Source organism: Carassius gibelio, chromosome A23 (genome assembly GCF_023724105.1).
Source record: "Carassius gibelio isolate Cgi1373 ecotype wild population from Czech Republic chromosome A23, carGib1.2-hapl.c, whole genome shotgun sequence".
Classification (NCBI taxonomy): Eukaryota; Metazoa; Chordata; class Actinopteri; order Cypriniformes; family Cyprinidae; genus Carassius; species Carassius gibelio.
In genome coordinates this window covers 14954065-14979336 of record NC_068393.1, presented here as the reverse complement: position 1 = coordinate 14979336, position 25272 = coordinate 14954065, and the positions used below count along the sequence as shown (strand labels likewise).

At 36.5% G+C, this 25272-nt stretch overlaps 2 protein-coding genes, 1 non-coding gene and 1 pseudogene across 4 annotated transcripts; 1 reads left to right on the top strand and 3 right to left on the bottom strand.

Annotated features, from left to right (window-relative positions):
• Positions 1-174: 174 nt before the first annotated feature.
• LOC127944192 (KAT8 regulatory NSL complex subunit 2) lies at positions 175-6906 on the bottom strand. Its single transcript, XM_052540017.1, has 10 exons — positions 6766-6906; positions 5765-6023; positions 5281-5459; positions 3943-4057; positions 3675-3838; positions 3428-3594; positions 3130-3220; positions 2071-2327; positions 735-938; positions 175-614 (listed from the first exon to the last, which is right to left on the bottom strand). Exons 2-10 carry the CDS (start codon positions 6013-6015, stop codon positions 531-533), a joined length of 1512 nt encoding a protein of 503 aa, XP_052395977.1. The 5' UTR covers positions 6016-6023; positions 6766-6906; the 3' UTR covers positions 175-530.
• LOC127945693 (small nucleolar RNA SNORA2/SNORA34 family) lies at positions 2432-2568 on the bottom strand. The gene has a single exon (XR_008150943.1). It is a non-coding gene; the product is annotated as a small nucleolar RNA SNORA2/SNORA34 family (small nucleolar RNA).
• Positions 6907-7261: 355 nt separating the features above from the next.
• Positions 7262-11423, bottom strand: LOC127944328 (DNA mismatch repair protein Mlh3-like; annotated as a pseudogene).
• A 4550-nt stretch (positions 11424-15973) lies between these two features.
• LOC127944423 (transmembrane protein 240-like) lies at positions 15974-24591 on the top strand. Of its 2 annotated transcripts, none has more exons than XM_052540330.1 (4): positions 15974-16552; positions 16812-16918; positions 18558-18766; positions 23496-24591. In XM_052540330.1, the coding sequence occupies exons 1-4, from the start codon at positions 16496-16498 to the stop codon at positions 23648-23650; spliced, it is 528 nt and encodes a 175-aa protein (XP_052396290.1). In that variant the 5' UTR covers positions 15974-16495; the 3' UTR covers positions 23651-24591. The 2 variants fall into 2 exon arrangements, with proteins under 2 accessions (XP_052396290.1, XP_052396291.1); XM_052540331.1 differs by having other exon boundaries at positions 16728-16918.
• Positions 24592-25272: the final 681 nt, after the last annotated feature.

The following is a 25272-nucleotide window of genomic DNA, read 5'->3' as shown; positions in this document are numbered from 1 at the left end:
CCCCACACACTGAGCGGATCATTACTAGAACCTCGTATATCCACTATAAATATTTCCATTACTCTGAAGATAAAAACTCCCTGATGTTTCTAGGTTTTCCAAGACCGTGGGAACCCTGACTATCCCAGAGGAGCTCCTTTCATGAGTGCAAATTTATAATTAACAAGAACAAGATGAGATGTAAAGGTTTATTTTAGTGAACGAATCCCAGTTATGAGTTATAAATGCCATATGGAACCAGAAATGTACTGGATAAAAGTAGAAATGGTGCTCTGAGAATTTTTGTAGTGAACTATGTACCTCATCTTTACCATATAAAACACAAACCTCCAGCTGTGCATATAACTGTCCCTTTAGTTTCACAAGACACTAACAGTCTATATCAGAACATGTGCTGCTGTACTATTTTAGTAAGTAATGAGAATGTTAAAAATCAAAGCAAGCTTCCGGAAATATGGCTTTTAAATATATATGTGGCCTGTTTGATATATCAACAGTACGACAGCTGATTAAATCAGGTCACGAGGTGCTCAGGATAAGGCATCTGTTGTTTTCGTGTCAGAGTCCTTTGATGAATTCTGCATGGGAACTGCTTCAAGTATTTCAGATTCAACCTGAAAAACAAGACAGCAGTTTTGGGGTTTAAATGTCCACTTGTCATTGCAAGGAACAGACATACTGCCTCAGCTGCATTGTTTAATTATTCCGACAAGTGATAGTGTAACAATCATTACCTGATCTTCCACAGACACCTCGTCTCTCTCCGAGAGCTCAGCATCTTGGGAAGAGCCATCCAGATAGCCCTGCTCCGCCCCTGTCAGTATGTCCATGGGGGCCTCGGCGATCGCTCTGATGGTCTGGTCTTCTAATGCAAGCGCTGTGTCGAACAGCAAGGGGGACGGGGGACACTGCAAACCCTCATCTTCAGCGTCAAGATCCTGCACATTGGCAGACTTTAATTACCATAGTGATAAGGGATACACAAATATTTAAAATCTGGACAATAATTAGTTTACGCTATGGCAAATAACTGATACATTGCTGATATTAAAGCTCTTTGCTATATATATATATATATATATATATATATATATATATATATATATATATATATATATACTAATCAACAAATCATTAAAAATAAATCTTTTTAAACGTCAAAACTGAAATTAGGCTTCACACCATTATAATGTATAGTATTATATTTTGTGAATTTGTAAATTAAATATAACTATTGGACAAAATGTGTAATATCAAATGAGCCTGAATATTGACTGATAACTGGAGTGGAAATCAAAACATTGGCACTTTTGTGCCAAAAAAAAAGATAAAAAGAAAATATATATATATATGCAAAATATAGTATGAAGGGCCATTGGATTTTTTTTAAAGATACTTTCATGTTTTTGAATTTTTGGCACATTTCTTAAACTTAAGTCCATTCATTCACAGTAAATCTAAATATTTCCACAATCTATATTCAGGTTAAGTATTAAGTCAGTTAAGTATCAGTTGCAAACCCGTTTATAATCTAAAATATACTAATAAACATCTCTACATTGTCGACAAGCAAATAACCAGCAAACAAAATCCAGCAATATGGGTAAATTTGCAGTATTGTTTGTGTGCTTGAATGCAAGCAATGGGAACAAGTAATGGAAAAGCACATAAATAGTTTGTAGCATAAGAGGAAAATGAGACGTTTCCAAAAATGAGATTAAATTAGAGGTTTTACTGTGGGCACACAGAAAATGTCAGACACAAATTAAAGGAAGATGACTGCTGAACATCCAGATTAATTTGTTTTTCATTCATGCAAGGCTATGATATTTGATTTACACAGCAGGGGACATGTTTGAGCAGCACTGTTTGCAGGCATGTAGATACTTGATGGATACCTAAGCAATCTGAAGCGGGAGCAAGGTGTAGAAGAAATATAGTGCAGATTGCAGAGTTAACTGATCTGATAATATGAAACTTAGTATGAAGAAATGTGCCAAAAACACATGAGGAAAGCAACTGCACACAGCTAACTCTAGTTTTAATGAGGAAAACCAACACAATTCATACATCACTGAATTCCAGAGGTAGATTTTCTGTTGGCTGGAGCTCTGCGGCACTGAGGTACATGTCTGTGGGTGCAGACGGCAGCTGCTCCGGGGCAATAGACTCCTCCTGCTCAGGCTGGTACATGGGAGGAGGCAGGGACAGGTGCAGAGGACAGCGGGGCTCTTCTGACTGTCCCATGTGCACAGGACGATCACACGGAACGTCCTTCAGACCAGGGCACATTTTGAATAAAACCTGGCTACTATCTTGATAAATGTCTATGGTGAAGGGTTAAGGAGATTAGGAGAACCAACACTGGCATAGCTGGGAAAGAACTTTTAAATGTCAAAGATATCGAAGGCTGGAGGAGGTGGAAAACTTGAATTGTTCCTTCAAAGTGAATCGTCTTTACCCATTAGATAACTCTGGGAAAGTCAACATACCATAAGAAGACTTTTATATTAGCCGCTGTTTGAAACCAACAGCTACAGCAAGCTGTGGGCCTTGATTCAGGGCTACAAAAGTATATATACATCTGTGTCTCTATACATTTATACCCATATAACAAAGAAATATATACGTGTATTTAACAAATAAATACATATTCTTTAGCAGTAAAAACATATACAATGTTACAAAATATTAATATTTCAAATAAATGCTATTCAATTAAGTTATTCACTAAACAATCCTGCAAATACGTATATGTAATGTATCACATAAGGACACAGCACATCTGTTTTCAGCACTGATAAGAAGAAATGTTTCGTGAACACCAAAACAGCATATTAGATTGATTTATAAAGGATCATGTGATACTGAAGACTGGAGTAATGGCTTAAAATAAATTCATATACTTTAAAATTTAATTCATGTCATAGTATTACTGTTTTTACTATATATTTAATCAAATAAATGCAGCTTTAGTGAACATGAGACTATCAAAGAAGAAATTCTTACAACACCAAAACAGCAGTGTGTGTATACACACACACACATATACACACACACACATATATACACACACACACACACACACACACACACACAATATATATGTACGGAAACAATTAAGGATACGAGAGACACAATGTCGTGTCATTGGCAGACACGGATTTGAACAGCGAGTCCCTTCCACAAAGGAAATGCATCTCTGGCTTAAACGCATCGTCTGTGCAGAAAAATACACAAAATAATTTAGATGTGCATACACATTAAATAAATAAAAAAATAACGGAGCATGACAGTAGGCTCCGACTGTCTCATCTGACAGTATGGGAAAGCCAATAAAACTTAATTCAAGTCTGTCTCATTTGTCAGTGTTCAGTGTTTAAAACTTCTATGGTCTTTAAGACATTATTAGAAAGTCCATCCATACCTGTGGCGTTCCTCCCTCAGTAATTGCTTGTCTTCTTTGTCTGAGTTGGCGATGCAGCAAGGCCTCCACACCATAGCGACGGCGATAACGTCGCAGAGCCTTTAGTTTTTTCAGGTTCTCTCGTTCCTTCATGGACAGCCCCTCTGGACCCGTTAAAAGGCTGCTCCCTGAATCACACACACAAGTGAGTACACATTGATTGTAAATGTGACATAATGCAATCAAATGATAAAAGCAGCTGCCTTACCAATGGTCTCATGTTCAATCTTGCGGCTGTGCAGGTAACGGCGTTTCTTTTCTTTTAATAAGTGTTGCAGACGTTTAAATTGGTCTATGTAGAGAGACTGAAGTCTGATCAATTTTTCACGCGTGATGAGTGCTACTTCCTCGGCTGTGTACACCCCCGCATGCCTGTAGAAAATCTCATTTCAATCTCATTTTTGACATCTCAGGTGACATTATTAAACCTAATTTTGACAAAGCAGATAAGTAAAATAAATTGAAGAATATATCACTTTAAAGGGTCTTCGTGGTCACTGTCAAGACTTTCATCTTCACTGTCAGGGTCTCCTCTCCATGTCTGATCCAAAACAATAGGATCCTGCTCCTCTTCACTCCAACTCTCTTCATCTATACAAGGAAATAATTACAGAATAGATCACCATAAGAATCAAATGCTACACTGTGTCCCTTTATACAATTTTTTTATTATTTTGTTCAGATCTATTAAAAGTTATGTCAAGTAGTAAAACAAAATGGGTCTTATTTTAGTAACTTTATACAAAAAAAAAGACAAATAATGAAAAATGTCAAATTACATAAAAGAAATGTAAAAAAACATCAGTTATCAGTCTTTAGCCCTATTCGGACTGGACTAGTTTTACAGGGGGTCGTTAAGAGAAATCGGTGTTTCACAGACGTACTTGGTGATTTTAATCCAGTCCGAATCTGCCACGTCTGTGTTTTTCTCACACAACCTCTGTGATAATTCCAGAGCAAATTACCTGTTTTTCAGCAAACTCAGTGATCCTCTGAGAAAACTAATCCTGTCCGAATGCGAATGTCTGTGTTTGCCAGCGGTATTTTATTTCACAACGCGTTTCCTTGTATGTTTTGGCCAACGCGAATTACCGAATTATCTTACCTCCGCACGCATGTTTGATATATTTGCTTCCCGGCAAAGAAATAATAATAATAAAATCATGAGCCAGATCACGTAAACTTAATACTGATTACTAGCGTTCATTTATGCACTCAGTTACATAATGTTTTAATTACAGATGTACCTTTATGAAAATTAAACATGGGTTTAGCCTACTACAAAAATAAAAGGTAAACCAGTTAAACTAAAGACACCACACATTAACATGGTTTTAACATGGTGCAATGCACGCATACGGAGCGCGTGACCGTTCTAGCAGAAGCACAAAACAGACCCTCCCACCTCTGTAATAAACATGGAGATGTTAGTCCCGCCCGAATTGGTACATGAAAAATCGCAGACATCAGGTGGTAAGAATCGAAACTCAAACGTAGTTTGGAAAACTAGTCCTGTCCAAATAGTGCTTTAGATGCAATTTTCAATTGAGCAGAAAAAAAATCTTATATTAATCTAAATATTCTTGTATATAAATTAATAATAGTAATAATTCAGATTCAATTTAAAATATTTTCTAGGGTATAAATAATTTTAACCTATTATTCATAATTTGTTCTTTCAATACTTATACTACACTTTACACACACATGCACAGGTTTGTTTGCATCACATCCAGAGATTTAACGTTCACAAGAGCAAAAGCATGCCTGGTTAATTAGTAATGGCACAAGTTTAAAACCAAGTCACATCTCACCTAGTATGCGGCTAGCTTCACTACGGCCCTCTTGACCATAAGTTCCAGTTTCCAGCTGACTGTATCCACTGATCTGAGACAGCAAAACTTCAGGGGAAGGTCCTGAAGTGGATGCCTTCCGCATTTGAGCTTGTTGCACCAAAGCATTTCTGCGTGCATGTTCTGCACAGAACGATACCCTAAAAAAAAAAAAAAAAAAGTCTAAAATATCTCTAGTAGTTACTTTAAGGCCCAGTTTCATAGACAGATCTTAGCCTAAGCCAGTATTAGGCCATAGTTAATTTAGGACATTAAAGTAATTTTTATAATCGTGCCTTGGAAAAAAAAAAACATTACAGGTGTGCATCTTGACTCAAAAGATCAGTCAGTGCAAGTTTCTTTCATTTGAAACCGCTCAGACTTACATTTTAGTCTAGGACAAGGCTTAAGCCTTGTCTGTGAAACCAGGGGTAAGTGTGTTAAGGGAATAAACAAACCCCCTCACCCCTCTTTTTTCTCTGGTTTTGGGGCTGCATTGGGGCAGCGCTTGCCATTCTTGTTGGACACATAGCTGCATTGCCTGTAGGGAGCATTTTTATCTTCAAGTACATGTTTGATGCAGAACTCTAGGCCCTCCAGGCGAGGCTGTGAACATGGTCTCTGGGCGTAAGAGCAGGTCTGAGGTTCTTGGGTACGAGCAGCTTGAGTCACTCGACCTCTGCTGGACGGCAGCACGTGGATCCGAATCCTGTTCATCACTGATGCTGTGAGAAAGCCAACATAACCATTCAAATACAGGCACCATGATGATATTACAGTTCATCGTTACTGCATGAATACATTTAAAGAAATGTTTCCAGCTTAACAGAGGATGCATAGAACATAACCCCAGAAATATACATTTTTATTCCATCTTCTTAAGTTTTAGCACATCTGTCCAGCACTCCCTTAGTTTTTCAGATTTTTTATGAACTGATAACGTTATAATCAAATAGATACCTTACCGACCACGTCATGAACCATGCACTTCGTTGTCATGACTGTACATAAACATGAAGTTGACAAAAAGATCGAAAATGTAGCATACAACTTAATTATACAAATCTACAAATGATAAACAAGAACTGGTTCAAGATAATGTTACGTAAAGCTTTTACCGTATAAGTTACCAGCATCAGATGGATTCGATCATATTCCGTTAAAGCATGAATCATACGGTCTCAACGAACATTCAAATATTAAATTCTTCAACTTTGTATTAGCAAAACATGGAAACAATAACATAACAAAAGCTGTCAGCCCTAAAACTTTATTAAAGAAGATTGAGGTTTTAATCTTATGCAGAAAGCGCAAAGTAAGTTATGTTACTGCTGTTCGGCCATCTTTGAATTGGGAGGATAGGATACTCTTGGTTAAAACTGATATAATAAATCCATACTTATCATTCATTTAGTCTAAGACTGTTTTCGTGTGTTATAATTTGTCATTTATACGTGCAAAACTCACCTATAAAGTATTACTTGGTTATCGTTTACGTGAGACTCTCCTGCCGCCCCTTCAATGCACAACAATGAGCCGCGGAGGAACGTCATCCATTTTAGCGCCCTCCTACGTTTCAGTTGATTGGACCACAACCTTGAAAAGAACAATTTGATAGGAGGAAAATGTTCCATGATCGAGTAAAGTCCTTTATTATTGGCTACTCTATCTCAGAGCAGTGTTGTTGCTAGCAGCTGTATGCGCCAAAAGGTGATACATAATAAAAGCCGCCCATCAAGCAGAATATCTATATTAAAAATAATTTTATACAAAAGCGTAAAGTGCAGAATGCTTTTGCTTGTAAATTCATTTTTTTGTGCAACAGATAGATTTTTTTCCATGGAGCTGACAATACTTTTTTCTCAAGTTTCCTCAGATTTGGTTTGGAAAGATCCTTTGGGGATGAAAAAAATGAATACAATGAAACTATCCAAGAAAAGCTTTAAAAATATATGGGGGAAAATCAAAATATATGATATGCTATGGCTGATCATGATATGCTTATGATCATTTATGATACTCAAACCTGTTTATAGTCGACAAAAAGTGCACTTATAAAATCTGATTTGTTGTAGATTAGTTTAAACATTCCTGTGGATCTTCCAAGTGGTGAAGATCAGCCAGAGGGATGATTGAAAGTCTTCCGTGAGCACACTGAAATGGAAGCTGACGAGAGGAGAGCAAGCTCACCAGACTACAGCACTCCTCTTTACTCAAAATGTCATTGAACTTAATAACTCCTGGTAAAATGAATAATAATAATCATTATCAATCAAAGAAAATCTGAAAACATGAGTCAAGAGAACAAAATCAGTCATGTAGTAGGCCTATCCTTCGAGCTCTAAAACCAGACTGCACTTGTACTATTCGGTTCAAATATTACATACAAATCACATATGGACATGCCGGCTCACCTCAATGTGTTCTCGCAGATGGTCCTACAAAATAAAACAGTTAAGAGTCTAAACTGAGTTTAATTTAATTTAAAAATTAATGAATAATCAAATTCAAAAACATAAGAAATGAGTCTGACCTCTGCAATGGTTTTAATTACTGACCGTCTTCCACAGCAGAGCTCTTTGCTTTCTTTCTCTATAAAACATGTGGGAAGTCTCTCCAACATTCAGTGACTCACTCTTTGGGAACCTTACATCTAAAGTTAGACCCCTCAGAAAGGCCCGACAAGACCTTTTGAAGAACAAAAGAAAGATTTATGGCACTGTTAGACAAAGGTGCAGGACTAATTGAACACACATGTATGTTTCAGAGAGAAGATGACGGCAGAATCAGGAATGTTCACTCAAACAGCTGCACTGACCTCAGAAGTCTCAATTCCTCCTCAGTTTCATTACTCTCTAAGGGTGGGGTACCACTTGAAGAACACAGCCTAATTTTTCCAGGTGTGCCTGGATCATCTTCATAGGAGTCTACATCAGACAACAAGAGCAGTGTGGGAAAAATAAATGTATTGCTAATGTTTTACATGGAATTAATTTAGTTCTTATATACTAATAAGTTTGGGATCAGCACAATTTTCCAATTTTTTGATCAACCAGCATGTTGATCAACCAACACTAGAAGATTTCCTGCAGGTGAGAGCAATGACAGATGTTTAAGGCACATCAGACCATTCAATGTAATGATTTTCATCCTGCGGCACCTTTTATTTATACTGCTTTCAGAGGCTTCCTGCTCTGTTGTATTTATCAAACAAGCAAGGGATTTCTTGTCCACTTGATGGATGACCTGAGGTAAAAATACAACAACACAATCTTGGATTCGTTTTCACCACATAAGAAAAAGGCTATGCTTTGTGACATTGCTATATTAAGTGTCTAGCCATGCAAGTTCCTCAAAGCACAAAAAGAGCAGAAGGGTAAAAATACATACTCTCATTGTGTGGATCATATTGTTGGTAAACCGGTAGGGGTAAATAATGTTGAGGATTTTTACAGCAAGACCCTCAGCTTTTCAAAATAATTAATAGAATATGTGAGTCAAATTAATAATTTTTACATTTACCAGTGTTAAATAAGGATAAATTAATTTAAAATCTTTACATGATTTATTAAATTAGTAATCTTTTTACCTCTGGAGGCCATATGAATGCTGGGTTACTCCATTCTGAGAATAAAGTCGAGAGTGAATTGGGACCTTGAGCATCCTCTTAAAAGAGTAAAAAAGAAAAACAATTAGTTAATGTGCACTAAAAAGCTGATTTCAGTCCTGAATGTCAGTCTAGAGCTGTACCTCTGCTGTCTATCCCTGAGTTAAGGGCTCTTTCTGCTCTGGGCTTGGGCAGAAAGGAAGTGCAATGTCTGTGTGAAATGGATAACACTTGTACTCAAATCATATGAGCAAAGAAAAGCTAATTATACTATGAATATCTGTTACTGACATCTGTGATACATGGCACTTGAGTCTCCTCCAAAGGAGGAGAGTTGTATTTGCTGAGCCCTGTAACCTTGTTGTTGTAAACCAGTTTTCCTAGCAAAATGTCTGTTTCAGCACTTTTATTTGTAGTCTGACCTTCATTTACTTTGTTGCTGCACTAAGGATCATGCTGAGAGGTTACACTGGCTTCATCAACACCATTCACACTTCTTACAAAGGAAGCCACATTCTTGTTGCACAGGTGTGAGTCTCTGAAACGGAGGAAGTTTCTGGTATTGTGGTGTCTTGATCATTTACAGCGAAGCCTGGAATTTTTTTTGAAGAATCATGTACAACTGCACCAAGAGTTCCAGTGGATCTTCTAGAATGCTTTTTTCTAATTCACAGGACTTTTCTTCCGGGAAAGATGAATTTTCCATAGAAAGAAAGTCTGTTTCTCTTCTGACCTCTATAATTGGCTATTTGTCATGTTTTAAAAAGGAACATTTGGCAGCTAATGATAGTTTGTCTCCCTTGTACCATGATGAATATTCAGCAGAACATTCAGAACTATAAGGAGAATAAACACCTGAAATGTTCATCAAAAAGGGCTTGTCTAAATCATCTAAACACAAAGTAGATACAACAAAGCAAAGCATTAAAATAATGTTTTTCCTGTACTCTGTTGTTTTTTCTCAACATCCTTCCCAAACAACCTTTTGACCTTGTCAAGAGATCTCGTTTCACAAGACAAAGTTAATTTATGACATGATGTAGCTCTGGAAGTCTTTGTGTTGGTACCATAAAAACCATGTTTATCATTTAAAGGCAACTGCCTCTTTTTGGGGGAAATTTTATTTGGGAAGCAGAATTTTTTTCAAACGATCTTCTGCTTCTTTTCCATCCATAACTGAAATCCTTTGGTTTTCGCTTCCCATCACATTGTTGATGTTGTTAACTGCCAAATCATTCTGGCTTATATTTGGCAAACTGCATTTTCATCTTCTTTGTAATTGTTATTAATTTCTGTAGCATATGCAAATGACAAATCACCCTGAAGCACTTTTTCTGCTTCTGACTCTTCACTGGAGAAGGTTTCAGTGTTTGCTGATAACTCCTCCAACATATGAACCCCACCAGAGAGGTCCACACTTGCAATGTCCTTTTTCTCACATAGTGCATCACATGCTTCAAGAATTACCTCAGCACTGAGGTTTTGTACTGCCACAGGAGTCTTAGCATTCCTCAATGGACTGCTTGACGGACCATCCCTGCCATTCATGGAATACTCTGTCATCAGGTATTCTTTAGTAAGGAATGCTTTGACCCCTTCTTCAGTGCAGATGAGCACATTATCCCAGTCTTTGAACTCTCAAAAACTTGGCTGTTTGAAGCATATGTCATACTCTGAGTAATGGCATTTGTTATTCAACACATAGACACTATGGAGATCTCATCCACCTTTTTGTTTGGGGCTCGACGTTAACGAATATACAGCTGGGCTGTGGTTTTGTCTGGCAGCACTGCTTACTCTCTACAAAAGGCAGTTGAGTGTTTTATGAATGTGTGTCTTCAAGAAGAAGCCTGCCATATAGGAACAGGAACAGGAATTTCAGGCCGTTATTGTAGTGACCCTCACGGCCGATATGACCAGTTATTTTGAACTGCTCGTGGACGTAACTGACCTCTCCAAGCTTTTTAGCTCAGTTCAGAAAGTAACTGCTTGTTTTAGAGAGCTGCACCACCATGTGAGCTGAATTTTATTTTTCCACTGTAAATGACACAAGTGGGTGCATCAGAGATATGTTCTCCACTCTCTGACGGATGTGTTCGGTTTCTAAAACCGTATCCATTCTCTTTCTTTGAACTGGCATGTTGTGGAAGATATTGTAGACGGACACAGATGCCCTGCAGAAGGACAAACGGTTTGAGCTTCAGCAACATCAAATGCATTTGCTTAATTAAAGGTTTTAACATATGTCTTCAACAACATCTTAATGATATTTCAACCATTTCTGCAAGAATAATTATTATTATCACAGACTCTGTACATGTTCTCCCTGTACATTCCAGAGCCACTGTCGATCACCTGCAGCTTGCAGGCTTCTATGTCTATTTTGACAGCCACACATGTTGCTCCAGCTTCAATGCTGTTCAATATGAGCTCCTCCACACAGTGCTGCAATGAGAAAATAGTGACGCCAGAGTGCAGTGTGCAGTGCTTGAAGAACTTTGGGCAAACTCTTGATCATTATGAAAAACATAAATATTAAAACACTTTAATTCACAGAGGCAAAAAAGTCGACTGAAACATTTATGAAAAATACATATAACAACGCACGTGAGAGAATTAGAATTATTCTTTCATTTGAATGATTATTTAAATTAATACAATTAATACACCTCTTTGGTCAGTTGTGAGGTGTAATTTGTGACTGAACGAGCAGAAAGCTTTGAGAGATGCCATGGAACAGCACTGGTATGTTTGCTAGCTGTTATGGTCAAGATGCATTTCGGTCTTTTTAAAATGACGGTTTCCTTTACCGCTTACTGTGGTAAACTTACTGGGCGTTTCTGTAACTTGTGAAATAAACAATGTTTGTATGACATTTTATTGAATAATTCATTTATTAAGTGCCACAACATTTCTTTCTGTTATGTTTACAATGGTACAACATACTATTACTAACAACGCAGCGGAAATAACGTCGAAGGATAAGCCGCAGCGTGAAGCAAGCGACCGTAGCATAAGCCACATTCTAATGCAAAATAAAACGTAATGATTAAAAGACTCCATAACACAAATAAATAATAATTTCACACTAATATTTTGGAAATATATCATAATCATTATAGATTTTCTTGTAGAAAAAAAAACTAAAGTATTTGTGTGGACCTTATAGACATTGCTAATTTTGATACATAGGTAAAATAATAAAATAATCCCTGTTAAGATATGTGCTCATTTAATATAATTTAGGTAAAATATGTAAGAATAAAGTTGACTGTTTTGTAATAATTCTAACAATAATATGATATCATAATATGTCAGCAAATCACAGAACAGAAGTTCTTCCACTAGGAAAAGCTGTAGAATCTACTATGTTATGTTATTTGTCTTTTAAATGATACTAGGAAAACAAAAAATAATTAAAAGTATTTATCATATTTAATAATATAATATAATAAATACTATATTGTAATAAAGCAAATGTAATACTTCAAATATTTTATATTTTTAAAATATTAGAAATTTTACAAATATTTAATTTATAATTTTACTTATAAAAAAAATATTTATTTTTATATTAGATGTGGGGTTTGGAAAGGAAAAACAGTTGCAAAAAAGATTCCAAGTAATCTAAACATTATTATACAAACTCATTTCTTTTTCCATTTCATTCAACGTTATGTCAGCTTATTGAGTTTGATGGAGAATCCGAGAGAGAGAGAGAGAGAGAGAGAGAGAGAGAAAGAGAGAGAGAGAGAGTTTGATGGTGGTCAGCAGTAAATCTTTACTGTGCTGCTCTCCAGGGTGCTGAAATGTGTTGTTGCTGAATGTGGGGGGCATCGTGGCTTGTTCTCGGTGACCTTCATAAATAAACACGTGTCATCAGTATATTAGCTTTAATGAATTAGTGTATAATAGTTCAAACGAAAACAGCGTCATGTTCTGCATTAAAAGCTTGTTGAAAAAGTCACTAATAATGCATTTTCACTTGTCACAGCACGTTGTAGTACAACAGAATGGATTTGGTTATCGTTTTGGCTATCACTCTGCATTACTGCGCGCTCTGGAAAGAAACTGAAGTGCATCAAGTAGGAAATTGAATTAAGACTTAAAGCTTGAATTCCTGCCAAGTCAGTCAGTACTTTGTATATTCGGCCAAGGTCCTTTCACATGTGTTAGTTAACGTGCCAATCATCAGGAACATGAGATACAGAAGGTGAACAATCGTACGGGCTAAACGAAATGGCGCAATATGAACTGCAGAGCGCGTGAGGGGGCGTGAGGATGGGTTGGTAAAAACTACACGCTCCTTAGGGGATGGCTGTCCTATAATGGAGTGCATTTCGTTAATTGGAAAACATCGGCCGTGTTTTCACGGGAAAAGTGAATTGGTGAAGTCTCTTCTACCACTCCCCAACCAAACCCCCTCTCTGTCTCCCCCCTAACCCCTATCACGCGCACATTACGCGCACGCACCTCCGCGAGATTGGTAAGAAACGCTCATGGCAGCCTTGGACCAAATAGCAGGTTATAACACTGTGATGGCAGATTCTGCATATAAACCCATATGGATATTTAGAAAGAATCTAATCGTATGCTGACTTAAAGAAGCCTACTTTACCAAAAACCTAAAATGTGTGGCAAGCCATTTTAATATTATTCCTTAAAACTTAAAATTAACTAGTATCTTTCTGTTCTCTGATTTGCACCCAAAATTACATGCAGTCCAGGAGCTACTATATTTGGTTTGAAACTTACTTCATTACTTCACTCAATTTGTATGTACTACATACACCATGCTGTTATACTGTCGCCTGACCTACCAGCTTTAGTTCCATTGCTTCAATGACATTCAAAAATCTTCTCCCATGGCTTTATGGGATCTCGGTAGAAGTATTAGGTCATATGGTTCTTTTCACATACTGTTTGTCAGAAACTATGAATGGGAACATACTACTTTTTTTCATATAATTTTTCATCTACTGTTTCATATACTGATTTCATTTTCTGAAATCAGCAATTAACATTTCTTATCTTATCTCCAGTTGCTGCTGGTACTTGTTTCAGTTTAAGTAATATTTATTTATTATTTAATTATTATTTAGCTGCATGCAACTACAGGTGCTTCTCAATAAATTAGAATGTCATGGAAAAGTTAATTTATTTCAGTAATTCTACTCAAATTGTGAAATTTGTGTATTAAATAATTTCAATGTACACAGACTGGAGTAGTTTAAGTCTTTGGTTCTTTTAATTGCCATAATTTTGGCTCACATATAACAAAAACCCACCAATTCACGATCTCAACATATTAAAATACTTCATAAGACCAATTAAAAATTTAAAAAATTAAAAAAGAATTGTTGGCCTTCTGGAAAGTGTGTTCATTTACTGTACATGTACTCAATACTTGGGAAGGGCTCCTTTTGCTTTACTTACTGCCTCAATTCAGTGTGGCATGGAGGTGATCAGTTTATGGCACTGCTGAGGTGGGATGGAAGCCCAGGTTTCTTTGACACTGGTCTTCAGCTCATCTGCATTTTTTTTGGTCTCTTGTTTCTCATTTTCCTCTTGACAAAACCCCATAGAGCACCCTTAGCCCAGGTAAGACGCCTCTGACGTTGTCTGTGGTTCAGGAGTGGCTTAACAAGAGGAATACGACAACTGTACCTAGGCTCTTGATGCCTTGACCCCAGCCTCAGTCTATTCCTTGTGAAGTTCACTCAAATTCTTGAATCGATTTTTGTCGACAGTCCTCATAAGGCCGCGGCTCTCTCTATTGGTTGTGCATCTTTTTCTTCCACACTTTTTCCTTCCACTCAACTTTCTGTTAACATGCTTGGATACAGCACTCTGTGAACAGCCAGCTTCTTTTGCAAAGAATGTTTGTGGCTTTCCCTCCTTGTGTCTTCTGGACAACTGTCAGATCAACAGATTTGAATGAATGTGTAGCCTAGTGAACTAAACTTAGAGAACATTTTGAAGGCTCATGATACCTTTGCAGGTGTTTTGAGTTGATTAGCTGATTGGCATGTGACCATACCAATTTGTTGAGGTTTTTGTTAAATGCGAACCAAAATCATCACAATTAAAAGAACAAAAGACTTAAACTACTTCAATCTGTGTGCACTGAATTTATTTTATACACAAGTTTCACAATTTAAGTTGCATTACTTAATTAAACTTTTCAACAACATTCTAATTTATTGAGATGCATCTGTATGTATTCCAATTTTTAGCTGGTAACAGTTTTATTTTTGTTAGATATTTTAAATCTTAACTTAAAAATAGCCATAAATATATTTTTATAAAGAATGTGTCTATATATACATATATTATATAGTTTCCATACAAATATAAAGCAACACAACTGTTTTTTGAATTGATAATAATAACAATATTTCTTGTTTGTTTGAGCAGCATATCAGAATGTTAGTATTATTTCTGAAAGATGATGTGACAGTAATGGTTGCTGAAAATTTAGCTTTGCCATCACAAAAACAGAGAGCAGTTATTTTAAAGAGTAATAACATTGCACAATATTTGTACAGTTTTTTACTTTTTGATCAAATAAGAGAGAAACTTCTTTCAAAATCATTAAAAATTGTTACTGACCCTAAACGTGTTTGCATGCATGCGTGCGTGTGTGTGTGTGTGGGGGGGGGGGGGGGCATGTTTTTGTGACATATCAGGACACAACTCTGTATAATGACATGGGTATGACACAGGTATTACAAGGAGAGGGTGACTTATGAGGACATGAGCCATGTCCCCATTTTTCAAAACACTTATAAATCATACAGAATGAGTTTTTTGAGAAAGTAAAAATGCACAAAGTTTCCTGTGAGGGTTAGGGTTAGGGGTAGGGTTGGTGAATGGCGATAGAATATACAGTTTCTACAGTATAAAAACCATTACGCCTATGGGATGTCCCCACCTTCACAAAAACAAACATGTGTGTGTGTGTGTGTGTGTGTGTGTGTGTAATACATTTTATATAGGCCTATGTAAGCACTAGTGCCATGTTAAGAAGTGAATGTCAAAACGGCTTGCCATATACAGTGTGGCGATCACAGCAGATGTAAAGACGACTACACATTTCTACAAACAAAACCTCGACGACGAATCTAAGGTCTACTAGATGTCAACACCTAGACATATATATATATATATATCAGAGAATTAGCTGAGCCTGACATCGCTAGTTTTCGCAAGACGTTTCCAACGGCGTCGGAACGCGAAGGAGGAGAGAGGCAGCAGCATTAGTAATCAGACTAGGACGCGTTCCTCAGCTCCCTCCCAACCGCACAGCTGAGGCGGATTCAACTGCAGCACTGGGGGAACGTATCGCTGGATGTGGGTGAAGACAGTGTGAATGCGCGTGTAGGCTCATCATACGTTGGGATAGCGAGATCTGCTCATCCTAACCCTATGCGCCTTAAGAACGCTTCCCAATCTGGCGGGTTAAGGAATGAGGCAGGTGTAGCGGTGAGGGCGCATCCATGAGCGTCTTCTCCCGGGACGGCATGTTTTTAGTTTAACCGGATTCGTTGAACAGACTGGGGAAAAGGAAAGGCGAGTTCGGAAGTTTTGATGCATATGATCACAACCACCATGATTTTTATGATCCTCGGTGCTTCAGTTGTCATGGTAAGTGCCTAAGCACTTCATAATTGTGCATTTCTGTCATTTTCAAAGTGAAATCGGGGGTTAACAAAAGCGTGGACCGCTTAAAGTCCATTTAAAAATCTCATTAAGACAGCACAACCGTACTCATGTCTATTACTGGCTGATGTGGGAATGTAATGTGTATTTTCCCCTGCAGTGGTCACAGTACCAGGTCATGTAGCGGTTGCTGTGTTCCAATACTGCTTGTCATGTCCCGGCTGACTCGAATGGTTCTTTGCAGGCGATAGCGTGTTTAATGGACATGAACGCACTCCTGGACCGTTTTCACAACTACATCTTACCGCATTTACGAGGGGAAGACCGCGTCTGTCATTGCAACTGTGGAAGGTAAAAACCCAAGCGTTAATAAAGAAATGAATTCTAGCACGAGAGCCAGAAATCGACAGGTTTCCCCTTCTATTACTAACAGTTTTTAGGCCTGAGCTATTCTCCAGCCCCTGAAACACTGTCTTTTCCATTTCATCTCATTTATCCAATCGGAGATTGTCACATTAAGGGCCTCATATGTGTATTCGCGTGGTTTATGTCATAATTTAGGCGTAATTTAAATGGCTTTTCAATACTGAGCAGCTACTGTTGCTTTGCGTCGGTGTGAAATCTCCTTGATTTCTCTTCTTGTGTGTGTGTGTTTTTTTTTCTTTCTGCGTATCAAGATGTGCTTTTTCTCCAAGCACAGCCAGAGATGTTGTTCTTTTCGGTGTGTGTGTTGGCCACAAAATAACGTTTATATTACTGAAATAAAATATGATTTTAATACAGAAGGACTGCGCTGAGTTAATGCATATGAGTAACTACAGTGTAAATGCAGTTTTTTGTTGTTGTTGTTTAGTGTAGTACATGAATGGTTTAGAAAAATATTCTTATTTGTATTTATACACAGGATTATCATTTATTTTATGTCGAATAGTATCTGAAACTTGACTTGTTAGTCAGCCTTCATTTGCACAACAGTTTCTGTTCAAGCTGTCTGTTGATTACAAGTTGTTGATGTAAGAACATCTGAGGGTAGTAAATGAGGTCAAATCATAATTGTTCTCAATTAGAATTGCATGTTTTAACACTTTATTGTTGGTGAAGAACTGTTAATAACTTAATGACTTTGTGCCACATCTCTCTTCAAACATATTCTGTTTGACATATCAGGACCAAGTGCATTATACAAATAGGTCATGGTCAGTGAAAACTTGCTTGGTGTCCTGATATTAGCAAGACAAGGCATAAAACTCTTATGTGAATTATTTGTTCATGCATGAATCGTAAAGCTAATTTGTAGATAACCAGAGGAAGCATACTGATATGTGTTGATTATTGCCATAAATAGATATCATTTATCATTCTTCATCAAAATATTAATCTATTCATATAGTTCTTTAACATCTTCATATCTCTGCCTATCAGTATCTAATGTGCAAAAGTTGAGCTCTCGTAATTCATTTTATTTCATGTAAATTAAAATCTTTTTGAGATTTTTTCTACTTTCCACCCAAATTTGACACTGTTATAGTTTTTCCATCCCGAAAAAAAAGAAAAAACCTATGTCAAAACCAGATAAAGATTTTCAAATGCATTACATCGTTTAACCCTTATCCAAGACACATTTGTACAATGAGTATTTTCACATAGACCTTCATAAACAACAGAGTGTGACAAAAAATATATATGGTATTATTTGTAAAAGCTGTGGGCCAAACCATATATTTAATGCATTTACATGTTCCAAGACAACAAACCTCACTTGACTGAGCTCAGTTGGATCCAAACAGTGTCAGTATAGAAATGCTGGCGTTCCCACCCTGCTGAGAGCATTATGAAAGCAAGCATTTGTAATTGACATAATACTGTATGTCATCATTGTCTATCTCTTAATTGACTGTTTTCTTTATCACTATATATTTCATGTTCTTTTCTGTCACTTTTTGTTGCTGAATGTAAACCTCTAAACACAGATTTCCCCTTTCTACCCTAGGCATCATGTTCACTACGTAATTCCATATGACGGAGACCATTCGCTCGTGGACTCATCTGAGAATTACTTTGTGAGTGACAGTGTGACCAAACAGGAGATGGACCTCATGCTGGGGCTGTTGCTGGGCTTCTGTATCAGCTGGCTGTTGTTGTGGCTGGATGGAGCTTTGCACTGTGCTGTGAGGGCCTGGAGAGCCAGTCGCTATTATGGTGAGTGGGAAGAACATTGTAACCAAGAGTATATGGAAAGCATATATGTGGATACATGTAAAAGACAAAGGATTTGCTTGTGAGAACAGTATGCAGACCATGATTTGGTTACAGAAAATTACATTTTATGCATTGAAATAACACCAAATCAAGATTTCTTCCCTCATGTGACAATTTATTTAATGTTATGAACCGAGGTAATGCTATTTGTAAGTCTGTTTGAATTATATTTCGTTAAGCATGATCATTTTGAGTTTGAATGTTGTTTCCTTGCTCAATAAATGCCATGTTTTGTGTGCAAGATTTAAATGGATGTATTCAGGTACTTACTGGTTACTGTATTTGACAAAACTAAAGAACTGACAAATTCAATTGGTCAAACACTTTACTGTGAAGAATAAGTGCCTTAAATGTTAGTGACAATATGAACACAGCTTGTGTAGATAATAAAACATACACTGAAAGAATTTGGTGTCAAAAAAGTTTTAATTGCCAGCAAATTTCTCAATTAATTACAAAGAAACCAATTGAAAAATTACATTTTAAGGTATAAAGGCTGAAAACATATATTCTTGTAAAACATACTCTAGTAACCTTTGTTTTATTTTCTAACTTTGTTAGCTGTGTCTCAAAGAGTAAAATACAGTAATTAAATGATTTAAAATTGTACATTTACTTATTATATCAGTGGTGTTTATAATATACCATAATAGATCAACTGATCTGACAAAATGATTAGGAGTTGGTGTGTTAGAGTGCTATATATACCCAGATTTGTATAGGATTAAATCCTCATAAATTTATAAAACCATCTTTAAAATGCATGTGTCCCACTGTATTGGTTTTATGTTAATAAACATATTTTTTTCCAAACACTCACAAAATTCAGTTTTCTTTCCCCAAACATTTACACACCTACATTTGTCATTTTCATCAGCTGTCAGCGGTCCCCTTCTGCCCTGTTATTATCACCCCCAGTAATGAATGTATTAAGATGAAGACTGTGGCTGCAGAAATTAACAGCGGGCTTTCACTTAGTGTAACTAAATCGCAGGCAACACAGCAGTTGTTTATAACAGTTGTCCATGGTCCTTTGAGGGCAAAGTGGCAAAATGTGTAAATAGTGCATTAAAAGGGAATGCTTTTAGTTTGAATACAGTTATTGTGTTCATCAGATGAGCATTTGATGGTTATTATGGGTCAAGGAGAGTCACACATAAAATAACTGCTTGGAAAAACTGAATATATTGAAAAAGTAGGTTATAATGTGGCCACTAGCTATTTAGTAATTAAATGCTCCATGTCAGAGAATGGTTAGTCGGTCAGAGGTTATTTAGCGAATGAGTGGTTAAATGTGCATTACCCCACTATACTCACCAAATGAATAAATACGTGGACATGAAATGTGAAGGCTATTTGATCTATTCCATCTGATTCTTACCTGTATATTCTTAAAGCTTCCATTACAATATACAAAAGCAATAAGACGATAAACATCACAAAAATCTTTAAATTAAAAAAACATTAGGTTATTTGTGCTACAATCAATAAATGAAATGCACAGGGATTCATATGAAATTTGAAAAAGAGTGAGTCAGTGGTGTGATATGAGAGAAATGAAAGCCAGTTTTAGTACTGGAGGAGTGGACTGATGTATAGAGCTGGACGATGGTGAAAATTGGGAAATATCAAAGTATGGAATGCAGTTACTGACCATTCAGAATCAAGTATTAATTAAATCTCGATTCTAATATATATATATATATATATTCTATAATAGTATTATAAAATATACTGAAGGCATAGTTCAACGAAAAAAATGCATTGTTGAAAATTGTTCACCCAAGAATGAAAAGTTTATGTTTATCTGCTTACCCCAGGGCATCCAAGATGCAGGTCTCTTTGTTTCTTTATTAGAACACAAACAAAGATTCTTAGCTCAAACCGTTGTAGTCTATCAGTCTTATAATGTAAGTGGATGAGAAGCACGGCTAAAACATACAATAAAACAAAACAAAAAAACATGCACAAACAAAACCAAATTAATAACCCTGTGGCTTGTGACGATACACTGATGTGTAAAGAAACAAAACGCAATGTGCAAACTGTTAGAACTCTCCTGAGCGCGTCCTGTTGTGCGCATTCTCAGCAGCAGGCGCATGAGGCATCTTCTTTTTCTTTCTTTATGGCGGATTGCAGACTTATGAGTGCATTACCGCCACCTATCTCTCAAGTGGACCATTGACACATAAAGCAAGAAAAAGAAGATGCCTCATGCGCCTGCTGCTGAGAATGCGCACAACAAGACGCGCTCAGGAGAGTTCTAACAGTTTGCACATTGCGTGAATTAAAGGGGAAAAACAGTATAAACACTGTTCAGTTTCTTGCACAGACCGACCATTTGTGTCTTTACGGATCAATGTATCACTACGAGCCACAGGGTTTAATTTGGTTTTGTTTGTGTATGTTTTTTATGTTTAGTTTTATTGTATGTTTTAGCCGTGATTCCCATCCACTTACATAGAGTTTGTGTTAAAAATCTTGGTTTGTGTTCTACTGAAGAAATAAAGTCACCTACATCTTGGATGCCCTGGGGCTAAGGAGATTAACATACAATTTTGGGGTGATCTATTCCTTTAAGATATTTGAATGAAACATGAGAAGTTTCTTTCTCTTAGAAAAAAAAAAAAACACAAAAAAGGCATTGTAAAATGAATCCATATTTATTGAGTGGTTTAATCCAAGTCTTGTGAAATTATCACTTTATATGAGAAACAGATTTAAGATGTAAGCTTTTACTTACATCTAAACATTGATCAATGCAAATTTGTAGAGTAAATCACAATATGGTAAATAACAAAGCTTTATTCATGTGTTTATATGGGAATAAAAGCCTAAATTAAATGTTTTTAATATAAAGCAATTGTATGTATTCACAAGACTTGGATTAAACCACTCAATCCTATGGATTCATTTTACAATTCCTTTATGGCCTTTTTGGATCTTCTAAGTTTTGGTTACCTGGACTCTATGGAGGGACAGAAAACTCTTAGGTTTTATTAAATACATCTTAATTAGTTTTTCAAAGATTTACCAAAATCATACTGGTTTAAAAGACACACAGGAACCAAAGAAAAAATATATTCACTTCAGTTCACATCTAGATCCAGAATAGCATTGAGGAAAATTAATACCACATATATTTATCTGTATCCAAGAAAAAATGGTATCCATATGATATGGACTAGTGAAAAATACTGGGGATGCCCTTCTAGTAAAGCACACCACAGCTGTGAAAATGTGACGTTGATTGCAGGTCAGCCTCATTTAGCCTCACCAGGATAGGGAGTGAAGGTGAGGTTGATGGAAACGAAGGCGGGAGGGAGATGCTGTCATGGCCCCACCCCCACCAGCAGACACACACACACACACACACACACACTGACTTGCACCCTTGCACTGTTCGAGCGCTAAAAATAGACAAAGAGCAGCTGCATAGAGAAGGCAAGTTGGCGAGACGTGTAAGCGTGCAGTCATACACACACACACACACACACACACACACACACACTGCACTGCATTGAGGCACATACCTTGAACTTTTCATTTCCTATTTTAGAATTACATTCAATTGCTTTGACTTTTTCTGTTTCTGTTTTGTCTGTTCAGCTCAGGAGTAATATATCTGATAACCGATTTATACTGTCATAACTGAAATAATCAATATTTGATACCTTTAGCTTTATATATTTTATAGTATATATTTTTTATATTTGATTAATCTTATAATATTAATAATATATTGCAAACATTTTATAATTTTTTTCACATTTTAATTATAATTTTCTGTTCAGATCAAGAATAATATAAATGTTAACTGACTTCAATTGTATTAATAACATTTTATATATTTATACTTTAATATATTTTATATTATGAATATGCATATCCATATTTTTAAGAACAAATAATTATTTGTACAGAAAATCCTGTTTTGCCATTTCAGCATCTCCTAAATAAGCCTTAGAAGAAGTAAATTAAATGGTTACAATCATGTAAAAAAAAAAAGCAACAAAAAAGAAAAGAACAGTAATAATACAATTAAATATTACAGTAAAAAAAAATATTTAGGAGGGAAAACATTAAAAAAGAGAGAAATAGATTTAGATTTTTGAGAGAGAATAGATAGATTTATCTTTTTATATATTTTTTATTAAAGGGCTAAAATGACTGTTTACAACAAACATCCCCTATACCTTTCTTTTTTTTGTTTTTTAAAAAAGGAACTGATACTGAATCCCTTTAATATTAAGCTCTTCACTAAACTCATTCTTTTGATCCAGCTATAAGACTTAAAAACCCTTATTCACCGTCTTCCTCTGTATACCCTTCACGACAGTCTTAGTGGATGGCATACCCATGGAATGCTATAAATAACCCCCCGCTCCCCCATCGCCTCCCTCACACACACACTGACACACTTCCAACAGGGCTAGTTCTGAGGGGCCGGGCTGTCTGAGGAACTCTCTGTGGTTTCGTTATACCTCTACATCCCAGCGTCTGGACCTACATGCTGTTTGCATTAACACTTTGTGTAGACGTGCTGGTTTATTGAAAGCTGTACATTTTTTTTCCTTTCCTTAACCATCTCATTAGCTTAGTCATTAAGAATGTATGGAACTCCGCCGTTTGACTGGTGCTAATTAGTTTTTCTCTGCACCACTCACAGATACTCCTTCCTGGTCGTGGTTGCCACAGTTCTGCAACCTCCGGGACCTCCGTAGACGCGCACAGCTCCGGCAGCTGGAGGATTCCAGCGGAAACATGGTGCACATCAAGCAGAAGCTCTATCACAATGGTCATCCAAGCCCCCGCCACCTCTGACTGTAACGGCAGTTTCCCCAAAACTGCTCCATTACCAGCTGCTGCCTCAGAGACCCACTTTAATTGTCCCACTACATTTTTTAGACCTTAAAAACCCACTTGAGTAGTTACCAAAAGAAGAAAGAAGATTATCGTTGCCAATATGCCGATCTGTGTCCACATTCGCCATGTTTGGTGAATGGTTTAGAAAGTTTTTTTTTTTTTTTTTTTTTATGTACAGGCATTTTATTTTCAATTGCTGAATCTAGGCATGCACTTTTAGAATGAGGGAGGATGCAAGAAATGGTTTTGTGAGACATTGGGAGTCGTTTCATGTTTTTTCCTTGCTTTTTAAGCTTTTTCATTAGGAAACAATTTTTTTGGGAGTGGGTGGGGTGGGTGGTTTGAGGTTATGGATTTGTGATGGTGTAGTTAGAGATTAACGCTCTTGTAAATAGTTATACATATTGTTTTATGGGATTTAAGCAAACACGGGAGTCGGAGGTTCTTAGATAAGAGTCAAGTAACTGAGTAAAAAGACTGAGAGGAACATAAAGAGGAAAGAATTTTGAATGCTGATATGTGAACTTTTTGGATGGATGAGAAAACAACAAAAAAAGATTGATTGGCTTGGTTATCATGTGAAATAAATGAATGTATTCATTTTTTTCTGTAAATAAAGGAGCGTGCAGGAATGTTGAAATGAGGGGTCAGGGCTCTTTTTGCTGTTTTGAACGTCATCCGTCATATGCGAGGGAACCGCTAGCACTTGCCTTGTCTTCACTGTGTCCAATAGCCCTTTCTGGTCTGCTTTTAAACTACTCCAAACTCAAACAAGAACAACCAGCCTGCCAGCACACAGAGTCCTGACCCAATTTTCTCTTCCTCTTTATGTCCAGACATTGCTGTTGTGAAGATAAAATGTCTGTTTTATTAAAAGTGCCATTGCAGCACAACAGTGACCCCTAGGTTTGGGATGTGTCATTTCTCAACAACTGAAGGTGGTGTGCACGGGACAACAACATTCATGCTGAGGGGAAAATTTCAACTTGAAAATGTATGATTAATGATATAAAACAAGTAGAATTCAAACAAAATATTGTATAGCAACTAAAACCAAAAGAAATGACATGCCTGTCGCTGTCGAATGAATACTATTGTGTTTAAAACCGTTCAAATGCTGTATTAGGTGGAACGAATCAATATGAGGAAGTGAAAGACACTTTGATACTTTCAGGAACAACTGATATGATACGATATTAATATAATATGACAGATATAGCCTACGATGTTTAATGTTTTTGAAAGATAAATCAATGTTATGCTCACCAAGGCTGAATTTATTTAATTAAAAGTGCAGTAAAACAAAATGGTGAATTATTATTACAGTTTAAAACTGTAATAATAATAACTGTTTTCTATTTTGATATATTTTAAGTTGCAATTTATTTCTTTGATGGCAAAGTTGAATTTTCAGCATCACTGCTCCAGTCTTCAGTGACACATGATCTTTCAGAAATTATTTGAATATGCTGATAATATAAGATAATAAGAAGATCTATTAGTATTTGACAACCAGTAATAATTGATTATAATTGAGCACCAAAGAAAGACTGGGGAGTAATGACTGCTGAGAATGCAGC